The sequence below is a fragment of the Lontra canadensis genome, unplaced genomic scaffold, assembly GCF_010015895.1.
Source record: "Lontra canadensis isolate GAN:19392208 unplaced genomic scaffold, GSC_riverotter_1.0 scaffold107, whole genome shotgun sequence".
Classification (NCBI taxonomy): Eukaryota; Metazoa; Chordata; class Mammalia; order Carnivora; family Mustelidae; genus Lontra; species Lontra canadensis.
Genome location: NW_022631101.1, coordinates 2,426,866 through 2,445,576, shown reverse-complemented (window position 1 = coordinate 2,445,576; position 18,711 = coordinate 2,426,866). Strand labels below are relative to the sequence as shown.

Below are 18,711 nucleotides of genomic sequence, written 5' to 3'. Positions count from 1 at the left end.
AACCCGCATTCTTCTTTCTAGCTCTATGAATTTGCCTGTTCTAGGGGCCTCCCTTAAGTGAAATCATACAGGAACGCCTGGGTGGCTCTGCCAGTTATGCGTCTGCCTTTAGAGCAGGTCATGATCCCAGGGTCCTGGGATTGAGTCCCACATTGGGCTCTTTGCTCAGTGAGGAGCCTGCTTCTCCCTCTGCCTGCTGTTCCCCCTGCAGAAGCTCTCTCTCTCTCTCTCTCTCTCTCTCTGACAAATAAATACATAAAACCTTTAAAAAGCCTAAGTGAAAGCATACATTTATTCCTTCATGTCTGGTTTATTTCACCTGGCATCATGTTTTCAAGTTTCATTCATGTTGTAGCATGGATCCAAATTTGATTCGTCTTTAAGATTGAATAATGTTCCATTGTATATATTACATCTTGTTATCCATTCTTCTGTTATGGGACATTATGGGGTTTTGGCTATTGTGAATGATGCTGCTAGGGACACTGGTGTACATGTATTTGAATCTCTGTTTTCAGTTACTTGGAATATACACTTAGACATAAAATTGCTGTATCATGTAGCAATTCTGCATTTAACTTTTTGTGGAACCACCAAACTGTTTTCCACAGTGGCAGTACCATTTTCCATTCCCACCAGAAATGTACGAGGGTTCCAGTTTTCCCACATCCTTGCCAACACTTGTTATTGCTTTTGTGCTTGTTTTCTTTGATCATAGCCATCCTAAAAGTTGTGAAGTGGTATCTCATTGGGACTATCATTTGCATTTTCCTGAAGACTAGTGATGTTGAGCATATTTTCCTATGCTTATTCGCCATTTGTATATCTTCTTTGGAGAAATGTCCGTTCAGGTCCTTTGCCCATTTTTGAATTGAGGTTTGTTGTTGTGGAGTGGTAGGAGTTCTTCATATATTCTAGATATCAATCCCTTATCAAATAGATGCTCTGCAAATATTTTCTTCCATTCTGTGGGTTGTCTTTGCACTCTCTCTCTCTCTCTCTCTCTCTTTTTAAGATTTTATTTATTGGGGCCCTTGGGTGGCTCAGTGGGTTAAGCCTCTGCCTTCGGCTTGGGTCATGATCCCAGGGTCCTGGGATTGAGCCCCGCATCGGGATCTCTGCTCCGCAGGGATCCTGCTTCCCCTCCTCTCTCTGGCTGCCCCTCTGCCTACTTGTGATCTTTCCCTGTGTCAAATAAATAAATTAAAATCTTTTTTTAAAAAGATTTTATTTATCAGAGAGATAGAGAGAGAGAGCATGAGAGAGGAGGTCAGAGGGAGAAGCAGACTCCCTGTGGAGCCGGTAGCCCAATGCAGGACTCAATCCCGGGACTCCAGGATCATGATCTGAGCCAAAGGCAGCTGCCCAGCCACCTTAGCCACCCAGGAGCCCCATGTACTCTCTTGATAGTGTCTTTTGATGCACAGAAGTATTTTTTAAGATTTTATTTTTTAGTTTATTTGACATAGAGAGATACAGTGAGAGAGGGAACACAAGCAGGGTGAGGGGCAGAGGAAGAAGCAGGCCCCCTGCTGAGCAGGGAGCCCAATGCTGGACTTGATCCCAGGACCCTGGGATCATGACATGAGCCGAAGGCAGACCCTTAACTGACTGAGCCACCCAGGCGTCCCTAAGCATCCAACTCTTGATCTCAGCTTAGGTCTTGATCTCAGGCTCATGAGTTCAAGCCCTGCACTGGGCTCCATGCTGTGTGTGGAGCCTACTGAGAAGGAAGGAAGGAAGGAAGGAAGGAAGGAAGGAAGGAAGGGAGGGAAGGAAGGAAGGAAGAGGAAGGAGGGAAGGAAGGAGGGAAGGAACGAAGGAAGGGACCTATAAGGTATATTATGAGATGATCAGGGATATTTTAATATTGACCTATATTAGATAATAGTGTAGTATTAAGGTCAAATTCCCTGAATGTGATAATTGTGTTGTTATGGAGGAGGTTAAGAAGGAGAAGTCCTTGTTTTTAAGAGAAACATGTTGAAGTGCGAAGCCTTTTGTGATGAAAGGGCACAATGTCGGCAACTAATTTTAAATGGTTCCAACAGGAGCGCCTGGCTGGCTTGGTCAGTAGAGCACACAACTCTCAACCTCGGGTATGTGAGTTTGAGCCCCACGTTGGCTGTAGAGATTTCTTAAAAATAAAATCTTTTATTAAAAATGTTTCCAGGGGCGCCTGGGTGGCTCAGTGGGTTAAAGCCCCTGACTTCAGCTCGGGTCATGATCCCAGGGTCCTGGGATCGAGCCCCGTATCGGGCTCTCTGCTCAGCAGGGATCCTGCTTCCTCCTCTCTCTGCCTGCCTCTCTGCCTACTTGTGATCTCTGTCTTTCAAATAAACAAAATAAAATCTCTTAAAAAATAAATAAAATAGGGGCGCCTGGGTGGCTCAGTGGGTTGAGCCTCTGCCTTTGGCTCAGGTCCTGGTCTCAGGGTCCTGGGATCGAGCCCCGCATCGGGCTCTCTGCTCCGCAGGGAACCTGCTTCCCCCTCTCTCTCTGCCTGCCTCTCTGCCTACTTGTGATCTCTTTCTGTCAAATAAATAAATAAAATCTTTTAATAAATAAATAAATAAATAAATAAAATAAAAATGTTTCCAGGTCATGCGAGTGGCTCAGTTGGTGGAAGTAGCTGCCTTTAGCTCGCCTTATGATCTCAGGGTCCTGGGATCGAGTTCCACATGGGGCTCCCTGCTCAGTGGAGAGTCTGCTTCTCCCTCTTCCTCTGCTCCTCCTCCCACATGTGCTCTCTCTCTCTCAAATAAATAAATAAAATCTTTTTTTAAAAAGATTTTATTTATTTATTTATTTATTTGCCTGAGAGAGAGAGAGAGGGAGACTCTATCCCCTGCAACATTAGTCATTGTTTGGTTAATTTCCACTCATCTTCTGATCTCAGCTCAAATGCCACTCCCTCCAGAGAAGCTGTCCCTGACATTTCATCTGGGTCAGATGGCTCTTCTATAAGCGGCTGTGGCACCCAGGCCTCTAAGATGAGCTGCAACTATCCTCACCCGATATTCGCGTCCCTTCCTGTATAGGATAGGGCTCATCTGTGTACCAGCAAGATACGGCAGAAATGAGGGGGTGTGACGTCTGAGGCAATGTCATAGAAGATATTGCTGCTTTGGCCTTGCCCTTTCTTGGATCATTCACTCTGGGGGGAAAATAGCTGCCACGTGAGGACACTCGAATGTCCTTGTGGACAGGTCCACCTGGTGAGGAACTGAGCCCTCCTGTCAAAAGCCAGCATTAGGGGTGCCTGGGTGGCTCAGTCAGTTAAGCGTCTGCCTTTGTCTCTGGGCATGATCCCAGGGTCCTGGGATTGAGCCCTGCATAGGGCTTTCTGCTCAGCGGGAGGCCTGCTTCTCCCTCTCCCACTCCCCCTGCTTGTATTCTCTTTCTGTCTCTCTGTCAAATAAATAAATACAATCTTAAAAAAATTATAATAATCCCAGGCTCCTGGGACTGAGTCATGCATCAGGCTCCCTGCTCAATAGGCAGCCTGCTTCTCCCTCTCCCTCTGCAGCTTTCCTTGCTTGTGTGAGCTCACTCATTCTCTCTTTCTGTCAAATAAATAAATAAAATCTAAAAAAAACAAAAAGAAAGAAAAGAGCCAGCATTAACCAGCCAGCACCACAAATGAGCCATCTAGAAGAAAGATCCTTCAGCCCTAATCAAGTCTTCAAGTCTTCAAATGACTGCATTCCCAGCTGATGTCTTTTTTTTTTAAAGATTTTATTTATTTATTTGAGAGAGAGAGAGAGACCATGAGAGAGGAGAAGGTCAGAGGGAGAAGCAGACCCCACATGAAGCTGGGAGCCCGATGTGGGACTCAATCCCGGGACTCCAGGACCATGACCTGAGCTGAAGGCAGTCGCTCAACCAACTGAGCCACCCAGGCGCCCTGAGTCTTTTTTTTTTTTTTTAAGATTTTATTTATTTATTTTAGAGAGAGAGAGAGAGCACACCACCAGCATGAGCAAGGGGAGAGGTAGGGCGAGAAGCAGAGGGACAAGCTTCGGCTCAGGTCATGATCTCAGGGATCCCAGGACCCTGAGATCATGACCTGAGCTGAAGCAGACACTTAGCCGACTGAGCCACCCAGGTTCTCCCAGAGCTGATGCCTTGAATGCAACTTCATGAGAGTCTCCAAGCCTGAACCACCCAGTTAAACTGCTCCCGAATTTCTGACCCACAGAAACGGTGTGAGATAAGAAATATTTATTGTTTGCTAAGTAATTTTTTTTAAAGATTTTTTTTTATTTATTTATTTGACAGAGAGAGATCACAAGTAGGCAGAGAGAGAGGAAGGGAAACAGGCTCCCTGCTGAGCAGAGAGCCCGATGCGGGGCTCGATCCCAGGATCCCGGGATCATGACCTGAGCCGAAGGCAGAGGCTTAAACCACTGAGCCACCCAGGTGGCCCTGCTAAGTAATTTTAAAATTTATTTGCATAATGTCCTTTACATTTATTTCCTCTGCAAGACCATGAATGTTGTGTTGTCATGAATGTTGTCAGGGTGGAGAGAGTGTCTGTTTTTTGATATCTATTCATCCATTCATTCATTTATTCATTCATTCAGTAAATGTTTGCTGAACACCAGACTTGTGGCAGGCTCTAAACTGAGCACTAGAAATCAGGGTTGGAACTAAGGTGAGGCAAGTGAGGTGTCCAGGGAACAAATTTCAAGGAGATTCTCACTTTCATGCTCATGCAAGAGTTGGGTAAGTCCCAAGGAATGAGTGCCTTTTTAAATTTTACACCCTGGGCACCTTGTTTACCATCTCAGTCCCAACCCTCTTAGAGCAGTGCACAAAACAGAAATGATCCCTAACCCTTTTTTGCCCTTGCAATAATTCCATAGCTATGTGTTGGTTCTTCTGTTAATACTGTACTTTTAATTTATATTGTTCTATGATATGCTTTGTTTTCATTAGGGTTAAGTCTGTCCTTGGTATTAATAGTGATATTTTATTGAGTGCTTACCAAGTTACCATGTTCTAGATGATGTAGATATACTAATACACAGGGTCCCTGCCCTCAACCACCTAAAGGGAGATGTAGACAACATACATTAAACACACCCCAAGTAAAATCATTAAAAATTGTTATTACAGGGGGTGGGAGGTTGGGGGAACCAGGTGGTGGGTATTAGAGAGGGCACAGATTGCATGGAGCACTGGGTGTGGTGCAAAAACAATGAATACTATTACGCTGAAAAGAAATTTTTTAAAAAATTGTTATTACAAGCAGGGGGACTGGGAGAGGGAGAAGCAGGCTCTCCGTCCAGCAGGGAGCCCCAAGCAGGGCTTGATCCCAGGCCTCTGGGATCACGACCAGAGGCAAAGACAGACGCTTAACTGACTGAGCCACCCAGATGCCCCAGTTCTCAAATATTTCTTTTCCTCTTCCAGCAATTCTTTAGTTAGTATCTAAAGGATGAAATTGAGAGTCAGGCAGAAGCTTCTAGGAGTTTCTTGAGCTTCAGGGGTTCATTGGATCTCCCCAGTGACATTATGAGAAAATCAAACTAACCCATAGAATTTTGGCGGTGGGAGATGGGGACCTTTGTATGAAGGATCCTCTATACAGGTCTGTGGAAGTGGTGTTTAAGGTAAAGGAAGAAAAGGGGCCAGCCACAGAATGAATGAGGGAAGGCTTTCTACGGGAAAGTGCAAAGGAAAGTCGCTGAGTTAGGAAAGCATTTGGCCTATTTGAGTAACTGAAAAGCGACAACTGTACCCTCTGGATAGATGTAAGAAGCCCCCCTACTATCTGATGTATGTTAACAATGATCTTTCATGATATTAACTAGTATTTATTGGGCGCTTGCTCTATGTCAAACACAATGGATAAGTACTTTGGAAACTTAGCGAAGCTTTAAAACAACCCTACCGACATGACCCCTTGATCCCTCCTCTTTACAGATGAAGAAATTGAACTAAGATTGGAAGTTGTTGTCCCAAAGTCCTCCAGCTAGGAATTGCAATGGGAGGATTTGTACGCCGTTCTGACTCTCGAAAACGTTCTCTTAACCCACTGTCCATCACCCACAGGGAAACGCACAACATATTTTAAACAAAGCACTAGGTGAGTGCGTAAAGACTTACCTTTAGAGCTCCCACAGCGCAGTTCCTTACTTTAAACTACTATTTCCAGGGGCGCCTGGATGGCTCAGTGGGTTAAAGCCTCTGCCTCCGGTTCAGGTCATGATCCCAAGATCCTGGGATCCAGACCCTCAACGGGCTCTCGGGCTCTCTGCTCAGCAGGGAGCCTGTTTCCCCCGCCTGCCTCTCTGCCTACTTGTGATCTCTGTCAAGTAGATAAAATCTTTTTTTAAAAATTAAAAATAAAATAAAATAAAATAAACTACTATTTCCAACATGCCCTTCTCGCCTTGGGAGGATGGGGCGGCATGCGGCGGGGGAAGCGGAATGGGGGGACCGGGTTGGGGGTACCGGGTGGACGCAGGTCTATAGGAACTACATTTCCCAGAATGCAACTCCCCATTGCTGGCTGTCACGCATGTCGTGAATTGTAGTCCTCGGGAAGAGACTTTCACCCCCAACTCCCGGCATGCATTCAGGGTCGGTACGATGTGGGGGGGAAAAGGACGGTCGCGGGGCATGTTGGGAAGCGGGACCGGCCCTTTTCCCAGGCTTGCAACCGAGCGGAGCGAACGCATTCTTGAGACTACAGGTCCCAGTGACCTGTGCGCGAGAGGGCGGGCGAGTTCTTCTGCCGGAAGTCCGCTCTAGTCCTGGGTCCACTAACTGCTGCGAGAGCCGGAGCTGCCAAGGAGCCGCGGGACTGGGGCTGCTGGGGTCCGGACGGGGGTCGCCATGGTAACGGGGGGCGCGCCCACGTGGGGGCCGTGCGGAGGGTGGGTCCACGTGCAGGTACTCAAGGCTCGGTCGGGTACTGACAAGCCTCCCCTGCCGCGGTGCGAATGGTTTGGGCCCGGCGCGGGCTTTCAGGATTGGGACCGACCCGAGGCCCGGGAAGGGGGAAACTGGACGGTGATTCCGGGCGCAGGAGTGCACCGGGGGTCTCGAAGTCAGGAGACATTAGAGACGGGGTGCCGAGGGGAGAGGGCTGTGCGGGAGGGAGACATTGGAGATGACTGACAGGATGGGGGTTGAAGTGAGGAGGCAACTCGAGAAGGGGGATCTCGGAGGTGGGGTGGGGGAGGACTTGGAGATGGGGAGGGGGCGTCCCAAGAGAAAGGCGCGTCTCAAAAGAAGGGCTCTGTGGGAGTCTGGCAGGATAGTTGGAGAAGAATGGGAGACACTGGGATTGGAGAGAAGGGGTCTTTAGAAGCCGGAAGCTGACATTGAAGGCAGAGGGGGTGTTGAAACGGGCGGGGTATTGCCGATGAGAAAGAGAATCTCAAGGGGACGAGACTGGGCACTGCAGACGGGAAGTAGGTTACCATAGGGAATGGGGCTTTGGAATCAGGGGAAGTGTGCCACAAAGTGGGAGAAGGCTTGGAGGTAGGGAGTGGATATTTGAAACAGATGGGGAGCAGTGGAACAGGTCTTTCCAAGAAGAGGTGCCTTGGGTAGGGAGCAAGCATGGAAATGTGAGAGATGGGGATGGAGTTTTTGGAGCAGGGACTGGGCTTTGGATCTGCCCCCACCCCCACCCCCCGCCCAGGGTGGGTCTTTGGACCAAAAGCAAGGATTCTTGGAAGGGAGCTGGAAAAAGAGAAGAGTGGTGGTGGGTGTCAGAACAAGGAGGGAGTCTCCCCCACAAACACGGTCCTTGAAGGCAACATGTGACCTTTGGAAAAGGGAAGAAGGCCTTGGCATCGGAGGAGTGATATCCCAAGTAAAAGGTCTTCCGAGGCATGAGAGAGGGGATTGAAACCCAGGAATTGGTAGTCAAGGGGAACAACGTGAGGGGAGGGGGCTTGGAGACAGGGAAGGTTGGGAGGCATCCAGAGGGAACATCAGAGGGGTGAGGCCGCAGGAAGGAAGGGACCTCTCAGGGTAGACTCCCAGAGATGGAGAGATTCTAACTGGGAGAAGAAACAGGAAGAGGTGTTACAAGGGAATTTGCGGGTAAGAGGCGGGGCTCTCCCTCAACCCTTTTGGGTCTCCTTCCATATGCTCCTTATGTCTCTGGCTCTGCCCCCAGGTTGTGGCATCCTGGTGGGGGTCCTCCCTCCCCACTCACCACACCCCTGCCAGGCCTGTGCCCTTTCCCTTCCTACCCAGGATCCCTGGCCTGGTGGGAAGTGGTTTTCCATGGCTCAGCAGAAGGGGTTCTTGGAAGGAGAGTGTAATATCCTGTTCCTGTCCTGCTTGATTGGTTGGGGGAGGGGGGCTAGAATATGGGAGAATGAGGCTTAGGAAAGAGAGTGGACTCCCAGGAATAGGTAGGGGCTCCCAGAGGGTAAGCCAGGGTAAGGGGGTCCTGAGCAAAGCCTTTGGACTCCCAGTTATGCTTTGTGGCTGCGAGACTTCCTTTCTCTGAGCCTTGCTTTCTTCAACTGGGTAAACACATACCCGTCTCAAACAGAACTAGGCCCAGAGACAGGCTTCCTACCTGGGTGAACTTGGGCCTTGGTTTTCTTCTACTACTAGTAGTAGTAGTACTACTACTTCTTCTTCTTCTTCAGGTTTTGTTCATTTATTTGAAAGAGAGAGCAGGATTGGGGGTAGGGGGAAGCAGACCCCTCACTGAGCAGGGAGCCCCATTAGGGGCTCAATCCCAGGACCCCACCAGGGTCATGACCTGAGCTAAAGGCAGATGCTTAACCAGCTGAGCCACCCAGGCACCCCCAGCCTTTGTTTTTCTTAAAGTCAAATGATGGTGAATTATAATACCGCTAAGAAGGAATACTTCTGTGACATTTAGCATATGCTGGTCACTGTGCTACACCCCTTACGTTTGTTAACCCGTGGGACTGTCTTATGAGGGAGGTGCTCTCCTTATGTCCATTATACAGAAGGAGAAACTGAGGCCCAGAGAGGCTGAGTGACTTGCCCAAGGACATACAGCCAGGAGTGCCAGGATCCATTCAGGTTCATAGAGTCTCTGTGCTTAGCCACTTGGGCAAATGTGTCTCTGTCATCATAGTGCATTGTATGGAACGCTCAGGATGTAATGGGCGCTGTGCTAAGCACTTCTGGCATTAACTTGTTCCCTGTACATAGTTGGAGGGTTGACCTGGCTTTTCAGAATCATAAAAACAAATTTCCTAGCCCTCACTGCTGATAGACACAGCTAACACGGAGCGTGTGATCTGAGCCAGGCACCGATCCGGATACCTTTCATATCTTGTGTTTATCTCGTCGCACCAAGCAGTTACATCACTCAAGAAGTGACAGGTGCTTTGGGAAACTGTTTAGCAGTGGCTGAAAAAGTTAGACGTACCGTTACTGTATGGCGCAGCAATTCTCCTAGGTATGTAGCCAGGAGAAGTGGAAACATACGTCCTGGTAGAAGCTTGTACGCGAATATTTGTAGCAGCCTTATTCACAGTCACCAAAAAGGGGAAATGACCCAAACGTCCGTCTCCTGATGGATGGATAAACAAAACCGGTCTATCCATCCAGTGGAACGTAATTCCGCCATAGAAAGAAAGGAAGCAGAGACACGAGCTACAGTGTGGGTGAACTTAGAAAACGTTGCCCAGTGAAAGAAGCCAAATACAAAAGGCCATGTATTACATGATTCTGTTTATATGAAATGTCCAGGACAGGCATAGCCGTAGAGACAGAAACATTATTGGTTGCCAGGGGCTTGGGCGGGGGGGCGGGGGAGTGGCTATTAATGGATGGGGTTTCTTTTTGGGGTGATGAAAAATTCTGGAATTAGTAGTGATTTTTGCACAAGTGTATGAGTATATGAAAATCCACTGAACCGTATACATCTCCAAAAGGTGAATTTTTAAGAATTGGTAAAGGGAAAAGAGGAAAAGGGGCTCTCCAGGGTTCAGACCGAAGAAGTCTGAAATTCAAACAGTTTTTTTTTTAAGTTTTTACTTATTTATTTAAGTCATCTCTACACCCAACACAGGGCTCGAACTCACACCCCGAGATCAAGACTCACAGGCTTCTCGAACTGAGCCAGCCAGGCACCCGTGAAACTCAAACGTTTATTGAGTGCCTGCTGTGTGCCAGCTACTGAATTAAGTTTATAAACATTTTAACCTGCCGACACCCTGCCAGGGGAATGCCTGGGTGGCTCAGTCGTTAAGCGTTGCCTTTGGCTCAGGTCATGATCCCAGGGTCCAGGGATAGAGCCCTGTGTCGGGCTCTCTGCTCGGCAGGAAGCCTACTTCTTTCTCTCCCTCTGCCCCTGCTGTGTTCCCTCTTGGCTGTCTCTTTGTCAAATAAATAAATAAAATCTTAAAAATAAATAAATAAAAAGCACCCAGCCAAGGTGGATCCTCTAAGGGAACTCATTTTGCTGGTGGGGAAACTGACCTGAAGGGGGCGGACCCTTTGTCCAAGGTCAAGCAGAGGATAGTGGAGCCCCAGCCTCAGGGCCCTGGAGCTGACAGGGGAGTTGACGTGTGGAAGCAGTCATTCCCCTGGGGTGTTGGGACCACCAGGGTTGGGAGTACGTGGCCAGGCCAGCTGGACTGGACTCAGGCTCCACAGAGAAGTCGAGAGCCAGAGGGCGGGGACCCTACTTACCCAGCAGGGCTGGGCGGGGCCGCTGGGTGGGCCAGCAGCTGTCCGGGCTGCTCTCACTTCCTCTTCCTCCTCCTCACCCCCAGATCCGCTTCATCCTCATCCAGAACCGGGCAGGCAAGACGCGCCTGGCCAAGTGGTACATGCAGTTCGATGACGACGAGAAACAGAAGCTGATCGAGGAGGTACACGCCGTGGTCACTGTCCGAGATGCCAAACACACCAACTTCGTGGAGGTGATGCCCTGCCACCCCCCCACTCGCCTTTTTCCTCGGCCTGGCCTTGCCAGCCTCCTGCCCGGCCTCTGACCGCCACAACTGCTCAGACCCTCTTTCCTTCCTACGTTCATTCCCTCAACATGCTTTATTTATTTATTTATTTATCCATCTATTATTTTTATTTATTTTTTTAGAAGATTTTTTATTTATTTGTCAGAGAGAGGGAGAGCACAGGCAGGGGGAGCTGCAGGCAGAGGGAGCAGCGGCCTCCCTGCCGAGCAGGAACCCCAATGCAGGACTCGGGGCTCTATCCCAGGACCCCAGGATCATGACCTGAGCTGAAGGCAGACACTTAACTGCCTGAGCCACCCAGGTGCCCCTCTCCGGTCCCCTTAAATCAAGAAGGCTCTGCCTTTAATTGCCATGACATCAGCTGGGCTGGTTGTCCCATAAATTCAACACACATTTGTTGGGGTGTCTGCTGTATAGCAGGCACTGTTCTAGGCATGGGTCCCTGCCCTGGGAGAGCTGATGTTCTGGTCGGAGGGAGACTGAACGTAAAGACAGTGTCTAGCGGGTGGTGAGAGGTGCCAGGGAGAAAAAGCAGCCGCTGCAGGAGATGGAGGGGCTGGGGTACGTGCACTGGGGGGTTGGTATGCAGGTGTGAGTGATTTCTGTAGTAAGTCTGGGAAAGGAAACAGCGGAGCCGAGGCCTGAAGGAGTTGAAAGAGCAGAGGGAGAGGATATCTGAGAAGGAGCACCCCAGACTCAGGGAACAGCAAGTGCAAAGGTCCTGAGGTGAGACATACTGGGGCATTCCTGGAGTAGTAAGAAGGCCAGCATGGCTAAGGTGCTGTAAGCCAGAGAGGGGGGCCGACACAGTCAAGGAGATACCAGGGACAGATGGCAAAGGGCCTCGTGGGCTGCAGGGAGGACCGGAGCTCTTGTGAGTGAGGTGGCAGCCTTGGGAGTCTTTTGAGCAGAGAGAGGACATGGGCCAATTTAGGGAAGAGCAAGTTGAGGATGAAGACCAGGAGTGAGACGTCTGTTCACACCCCAGAGGAGAAGCCGGAGGGGGTGGTGAGGCCGAGTGCAGAGAGGGGGCAGGATGCCGTGATGTGGAAGGTTCTGCACACAGGGGACAAGGAAGGCCGCGGGACTCACGAGGGGAGGGACGATCGGCAGAGGGGAGCAACGGAGAGAAGAGCAGCCATGTCTAGAGGTGGGAGGTAAGGAGGTAGAGAAAAACCAGGAGACTGGGGGGGTCCCGACAGCCTAGAGAAAAGGATTTCCAGCGGGGGTGGCACAGTGGGTTAAGCCTCTGCCTTCGTCTCAGGTCATGATCCCGGGGTCCTGGGATCAAGCCCCGCATCGGGCTCTCTGCTCAGCAGGGATCCTGCTTCCTCTGCTCTCTCTCTGCCTGCCTCTCTGCCTACTTGTGATCTCTGTCGTCAAATAAATAAATAAAATCTTAAAAAAAGAAAGAAAAGGGTTTCCAGGAGGAGGATAGGATGAGGGGCCTTGTGGGGAGCAGGGTGGGGGGGTGAGCCCGCAGAGTGAGCAGGCCCACTCCCCTGGGGTGTCCTGCCGCCAGTGCCATGTGGCCTCCTACACCGAGTGCCAAGGGACCAGGAGCGGGTCAGTGAGGCAGGCTGGTCAGATGAGAACGTCCAATGGGGGCCTGACACCCAGATCTCAGGTTCCTCGTGATGCCAGGCCATCACTCATTCATGATGACCCCGAGAGGGTAGGGCTGGGATGGAGCGGCGGGGTCGGGGGAGGGCACCTGACTCAGCCTCAGGGTCCAGGAGGGCTTCCCGGCAGAGGGAATGCTGCGGGGGACAAGAGAGAACTGGGGACTGTCAGGAGGAGGAGACACGAAATAAATAACGTCTCTCTTACAAGACTGAGGTCAGGGCAGGCTTCCTGGAGGAGGGCTTATGAGAGCAAAACCGAAGGTGAGTGGCCAGCGAGAAAGGCCTAGGCCACCCAGAGTTCTGCCTCTCGTTTGTTCACTCGTACACATTCCTTAGTACCTGTTACTCTCCTGTACTGCTGTGCTAACCGATTACGACAAACATAGTGGCTCAGATCAACGCGGATTCGTTGTCATAAACGGTTCTTGAGGGCAGGTGTCCGAAATGGGTCAGCAGGGCTGGGTTCCCTCTGCCAGCTCTGGGGAGCGTCCGTTTCCTTGCTCTCACCCGCTTCTTGAAACCTCTCTCTCCGAGCCACACTCTCCTGTCTTCCTCTTTCCTTTATGGGGACCCTTGTGATTATTCTGGGCCCATCTGGAAGATTTAGGGTCCCCCCCATCTCAAGATCCTTAGCTGAGTCACACCTGTACAGTTCTCCTGTCCACAGAGTCTGGGGATCAAGGTGTAGACCCCTTCCTGTGCAGGGTCCTGCTGGGGACACAGTGATGACAACCCCAGCTCACAGTCCAATGAAGAGACCGACTCATCCCCAGACAGTGACGCCTGGGGACATGGACACAATGGCAGGCGGGGGGACAGAAGGGTGACCTGCCCCAGCCTGCAAGAAGAGACTTATCTGAGACCATGTAGCCAGAGAAGCCAGGAATGTCTGGGGCGGGTCCCTGAGAAGCCCGCAAATTGACAACCGAGGTGTTGGGACAAGCAAGGAGGGTGATAGTGGGAGAGGGAGAATTTCAAGTTTAAAAAAAAAATGAAGTGCTGCCCAGGGTCAGCTGTGACATTGTCATGGTCGGTGGTGGCATCTCCAGATGGTTTTCCTGTCCTCTCAGCCTGCCTTAAACCCTCTCCTCCAGAGCAGGGACCTTCAAACATTTGATTGTGTGTCTGTATCAGTTAAAAAAAAAAAATAGTAGGCGCTTCTGGTTGGCTCTGTCAGTGCACAATTCTTGATCTCCGGGTCATGAGTTCCAGCCCCGTGTTGAGTGTGGAGCCTAACTTAAACAAAAAAAAAAAAGTAGAGTTTGCATCCTGATACATGTTTATTAATCCGCGGGTTATGTGCGGGAATTACTACAGTAATGTCAGAAAACATCCTCGAAGTACAGAAATTAACAGAATGAGCTGGCGTGGGGGGAGAAAAAAAGAGGCCTAGACATCAGGGACTAATGTTAACTTTCGCCGTTGCCACCAGGTGGCGACAAAACGCGCGCGCGCCTAGACCCAGCGCGGGGGTGGGGGGGGGGGGGGGGGGGGGAATTGGCCCATTTGAGCCGAAGACACTGCTTAGCGAACCAGTGTGCCTGTTTGTATGTCCGTCTCTTAATCTTCTTCCCCACGTGCATAAGGTTAGAGTCTGCGTCCTTGGTTCGTACGTATTTATTCCTGCGTTGTGTGTGTTCGTTAGCGTAGAAATAGTTCTGTTTTGTATTATAGTTCAGTTCGAAGTCAGGCTGGGCTTCTCTTGGTTCCGGGTGGTGACCGCACTGCCCTGCACGGAGCCTGCCTCACAGGTGGCCTCTGTGCGATGATGGCTTGTTAGTTCCAGGCTAAGGACTGCGACTTTCTCCAGAGGCGACAAGCAGGGAGCCATGGTGGGTGTCATGGAACAGCCCAGCTCCCTCTCAGCTCTGGGCTTTTTCTTACAAGCTGTTTCCTCGGCCTGGGGCACTCCTGTTCCTTCTCCAGGTCTCAGTCCGGATGTCCCCCCACCCTCCTCCAGGAAGCCCTCCTGGGTCAGCTGCCCACACTAGGGATGACAGAGGATGACTGTCTCTCCACTGGGCCAGGAGCCCCGGCAGGAGAGGGCCAGGCCTGTGTGAGTCACGCCTGTGTCCCCCGCACAGGGCCAGACAGAGCAGGGCCTCAGGAACCACGCGTGGGGTGAAGGACCCTGCCCAGCCCGCTGGGTCCTGGGCATGCCCCGTTGCTGACAGCCTCTCTGTCCCACAGTTCCGGAACTTCAAGATCATTTACCGACGCTACGCTGGCCTCTACTTCTGCATCTGCGTGGACGTCAACGACAACAACTTGGCCTACCTGGAGGCCATCCACAACTTCGTGGAGGTGTGCGGGCGGGCTCCACGGGGCCCAGGGGTGCCAGGAACACGCCTCATCTCTCTGCGGAGTGCACAGATCCCTGCCCCCCCAACCCTCCCCCCACCCGGGAGGGCAGCTTCCCTCTGCGCACACGGTGCCTCTTTGTGCCTCTTCCTATGTCCGGCCTGTCTTTCTGCCCTCCTCGGCTGCTATCTGATCGTCCTTGTTCTTGTTTCTGCCTCTGATTGTCTTCGTCACGCTGTCTCTTCCTTCTCCCTCCCCCTCCCTCAGTTCCTCTTGGTCCCTCTTCTGGTCTTTTGCCATCTCTTTCTGATGGTGACCTTGGCCCCATCCCGAGCATCTCCCTCAGACCAGCTCTCACCCTCTCTGCCTTCTCCCCCAGGTCTTAAACGAGTACTTCCACAATGTCTGTGAACTGGACCTGGTGTTCAATTTCTACAAGGTGGGCTCCCTGGGGAAGAGGAGGGGGCCAGGAGGGGTCCAGACCGGCATCCGTTGCAGGGGTGGGAGTTGCGGGTGGGGGGGTACCCCTCTCTCACTCCGGGGTCTCCCCACACTCTCCCTTCGCTCAGGTTTACACGGTCGTGGACGAGATGTTCCTGGCCGGCGAGATCCGCGAGACCAGCCAGACGAAGGTGCTGAAACAGTTGCTGATGCTCCAGTCCCTGGAGTGAGGGCAGCCAGCCCCTCCGGCCCGGCCCCCGCTCCCTGCTCGCCCCCTTCTCTGGGCCGGGGCCGCCCGGCGCCCGCCCTCCCCGGGCCAGGAGGAAGGCCCCAGCTGGGCCTGGGCCACCGGGGAGGGGACTGCACCCCACTGCCTCTGGGCCCAGCTGTGGGCGGAGGCCACCTCGCGTGAACCGAGTAACCGTGCTGTTGTTGTGTGACGCTGTGAGTGCGTGTGTGGAGCCCCCAATAAACCCGTGGTCCCGCCCGGCTTGTGTCTCTGAGTGCTGGACTGTCGGACCTAGGAGCCGCAGGCCCTCGGGACGCCCTGCCATCGGGGCGTCTGTCAGCCGGTGGACAAACACCCCTCGGCCTGGGGAAGGCCGGCCACCCAGGGGTGCTCGAGTCTGCTGCTGCCCCTAGAGAGCCGCTGAGCCTGAAATGGGGGACGGATTTAGACCCTAGGCATTGGCCACTAAAATAACAACACTCCTGCCAGCGCCTGCCAGCACCAAGCGTTCCCATGCGTTAGCTCCCCAAACCTCACAAGATCCCAAGGAAAGGACTGTAGTACCCCCACTTTCCAGGTGAGATCACTGAGGTTCAGAAGAGGAGAAGACTTGCCAAAGTCACGTCGCTAGCGTGGTGAAAAGCCAGGTCTGTTCGAAGCCCGGGCTTCATCGTTTTTAACCCCCAGACTGGACGGTTGGCCTCTTGCCTTGTTCTTCATCTTGAAGATGGGTTGGTAACGGTTTTGATCTCACAGGGTGTACTTGAGCATGAAGATAATGCTGGGAACGTTTAGGAGGTGCCTGACGTTAGAACACATTCACTCCACAGACATTAAGTGCCTGCTGTGTGCTGGGCCCAAAAGGGGACAGCGAGCGCTAGTTAAGTGTAACTAACATGATTTCAGACATGGGAATCGAGCCTGCAGAGGGGACGCCTCCACAGATACGGCTGTCACAGCAGCGTGTCTGTTTCTTCCTGCCGCTGCAACCCGTTACAGCTTCAACCAACAGTGACAGGCGACTGGCCACCTGGGATTGGGGGCACAGGGCGAGGCCCAGATACACAGCTGGGTGAGGGGGTGGGAGTGGGTCAGGGGAACGTGCTGCGGTTGTCAGGACCTGGCGAGTGTCTGGGTTACCCGCAGCCACCGCGACACATGACCACAAAACCGGCGGCGTGAAATGAGAAATGGAGCCCCTCACCATCCTGGGGGCCCGAAGTCCAAAATCAAGGCATCAGCAGGTCCGGGCTCCCTCCCAGCACTGGAGGGGATCCTTCCTTGACTCTTCCCTCCGGACATGCCCTGAGTGGGGGCCACACACACACACCCCATCTCTGCCGCCCTCTCCCCAGGCTCTTTACTCTGGGCCTGTACCTCTCCCTTTCCTTTCTCTTGGAGGCACACTGGCCATTGGGTTTAGGGCCCACCAACATAATCTATGCCATCTCAGCTCAAGGTCCTTTAACATAATTACATCCTCAAAGAGCCATTTTCCAAATAGGGTCACTTCCACGGGTCCCAGGTCTGGACCTGTTTTGGGAGGGCGCCACCCTCAATTCCTAGAGTGAGTCTGAGAGACCACGGGTCATCCAGGAAAGGCGATCAGGAGGCCTGTGGACACGCGGGCCTGAGGCACAGAGAGGGAAGGACGCACGGAGCTTTGTGTGCTTTCAGCAAATGTTTCTTGGGCACCTGCTATGTGCCAATCACTGTTTAGCTGTGGGGAGGGTACCACAATGAGCAGGATAGGTCTCCTGAGGGTGATGGGGCCATGCCTAATTAAGCCAACAGTGGGTATGTCACAAAGTCAGGAGTGTTGTGGAGGCAAGTAAAACGGGGCAGGGATGGCTCTGCTGTTCTAGATTCTGGTCAGGGAAGCCTCTCTGGAGGAGGTGACCCTGAGCTGAGGGCAAAAGGGGTAAGGGAGGGCACCTGGGTGGCTCAGTGGGTTAAAGCCTCTGCCTTCGGCTCAGGTCATGATCCCAGAGTCCAGGGATCGAGCCCCGCATCGGGCTCTCTGCTCAGTGGGGAGCCTGCTTCCTCCTCTCTCTCTGCCTGCCTCTCTGCCTGCTTGTGATCTCTGTCTGTCAAATAAATAAATAAAAACTTTAAAAAGAAAGAAAGAAAGGAAGAAAGTAAAACTTCTAGACATCAAAAGACGCTATGAGCAAAATGAGAAGATGAGCCACAAGCTGTGAGAAGGTATTTGCAACACAGGTAAATGACAGAGGGATTCGGGTCCACAATATATAAAGAACTCCTATGAATCAATAAGAATGAGACAACTGAATGGAAACAGTGGGCAGAAGAGGAAGGGGGAAAGGGCTCCAGAAGGTCTGGAAGGTGGGGAAAGGAGGTAGGTTATGCACACGGGATGGGAGATCTCTACCTCGCACCATACACGGAACATCTGAGATGTAGCCTATCTGTAGTTACTAGCCACGTGAGCGAAATAGGCTTGGCAGAAGGGTGTGGGAACTTCATTAACCTGGTTGAGAGTGAGTTCAAGGTAAAGATGGAAGAAATTCTTTCTGATGAGGAAGGGAGAGGTTGGCCCAGCCCAGAGGGAAAATAGGAGGCAGGAGACAAGGCTGGCTCCATGCCCAACAACTGTCAGAGTCTTGTCATGGTTAGCTAGGGTGGGTCAGCCTTGCCTTTGCTTCTCCTTGATGCCTGCACTTGGCTGAAAACATCCTCTCTAATTGACGTAACACAGGCCAGCTGCTTCTGGTGTATAGCTAGATGCTAAGAGCTTCCAGAAGCCTGTTTCCTTGAGTAGCATAGAAACCACCATCCTTCCGGGCACACAAGCTGGAAACTTCGAAGGGATTCATGACTCATCTCTGTTTCTCACATCCCCCATCCCAGCCAGCAGGAAATCCTATTGGCTTAACCTTCGGAATATATCAGAAGCCTGACCCCCACAGCTACCACCCTGGTCCCAGCACCATCATCTCCTCCCTTAGCTGTTGCAAGCCCCTTCTTGCTGCTGCCATTTCAGTCCCCAACAGAAAGTTTCTTATGTGGCAGAATACATTCACAGTAAGTTCATGATGTCTTTTCCCTCTTTGGATCCCTCCTGGGGACTCAGGGCACCTCTGTCCCCTCTCTTCCCTCACCCCCTTACCCTCTCTCCCTGGCTCACTGAGTTCCATGCACACTGGTCTCTTTG

General features: G+C 51.8%; 1 protein-coding gene across 1 annotated transcript; it reads left to right on the top strand.

The window, feature by feature from the left end:
• Window positions 1-6,720: 6,720 nt before the first annotated feature.
• Window positions 6,721-15,797, top strand: AP2S1 (adaptor related protein complex 2 subunit sigma 1). The gene is made up of 5 exons (XM_032839222.1): window positions 6,721-6,849; window positions 10,737-10,886; window positions 14,756-14,869; window positions 15,246-15,305; window positions 15,436-15,797. The coding sequence occupies exons 1-5, from the start codon at window positions 6,847-6,849 to the stop codon at window positions 15,535-15,537; spliced, it is 429 nt and encodes a 142-aa protein (XP_032695113.1). The 5' UTR covers window positions 6,721-6,846; the 3' UTR covers window positions 15,538-15,797.
• Window positions 15,798-18,711: the final 2,914 nt, after the last annotated feature.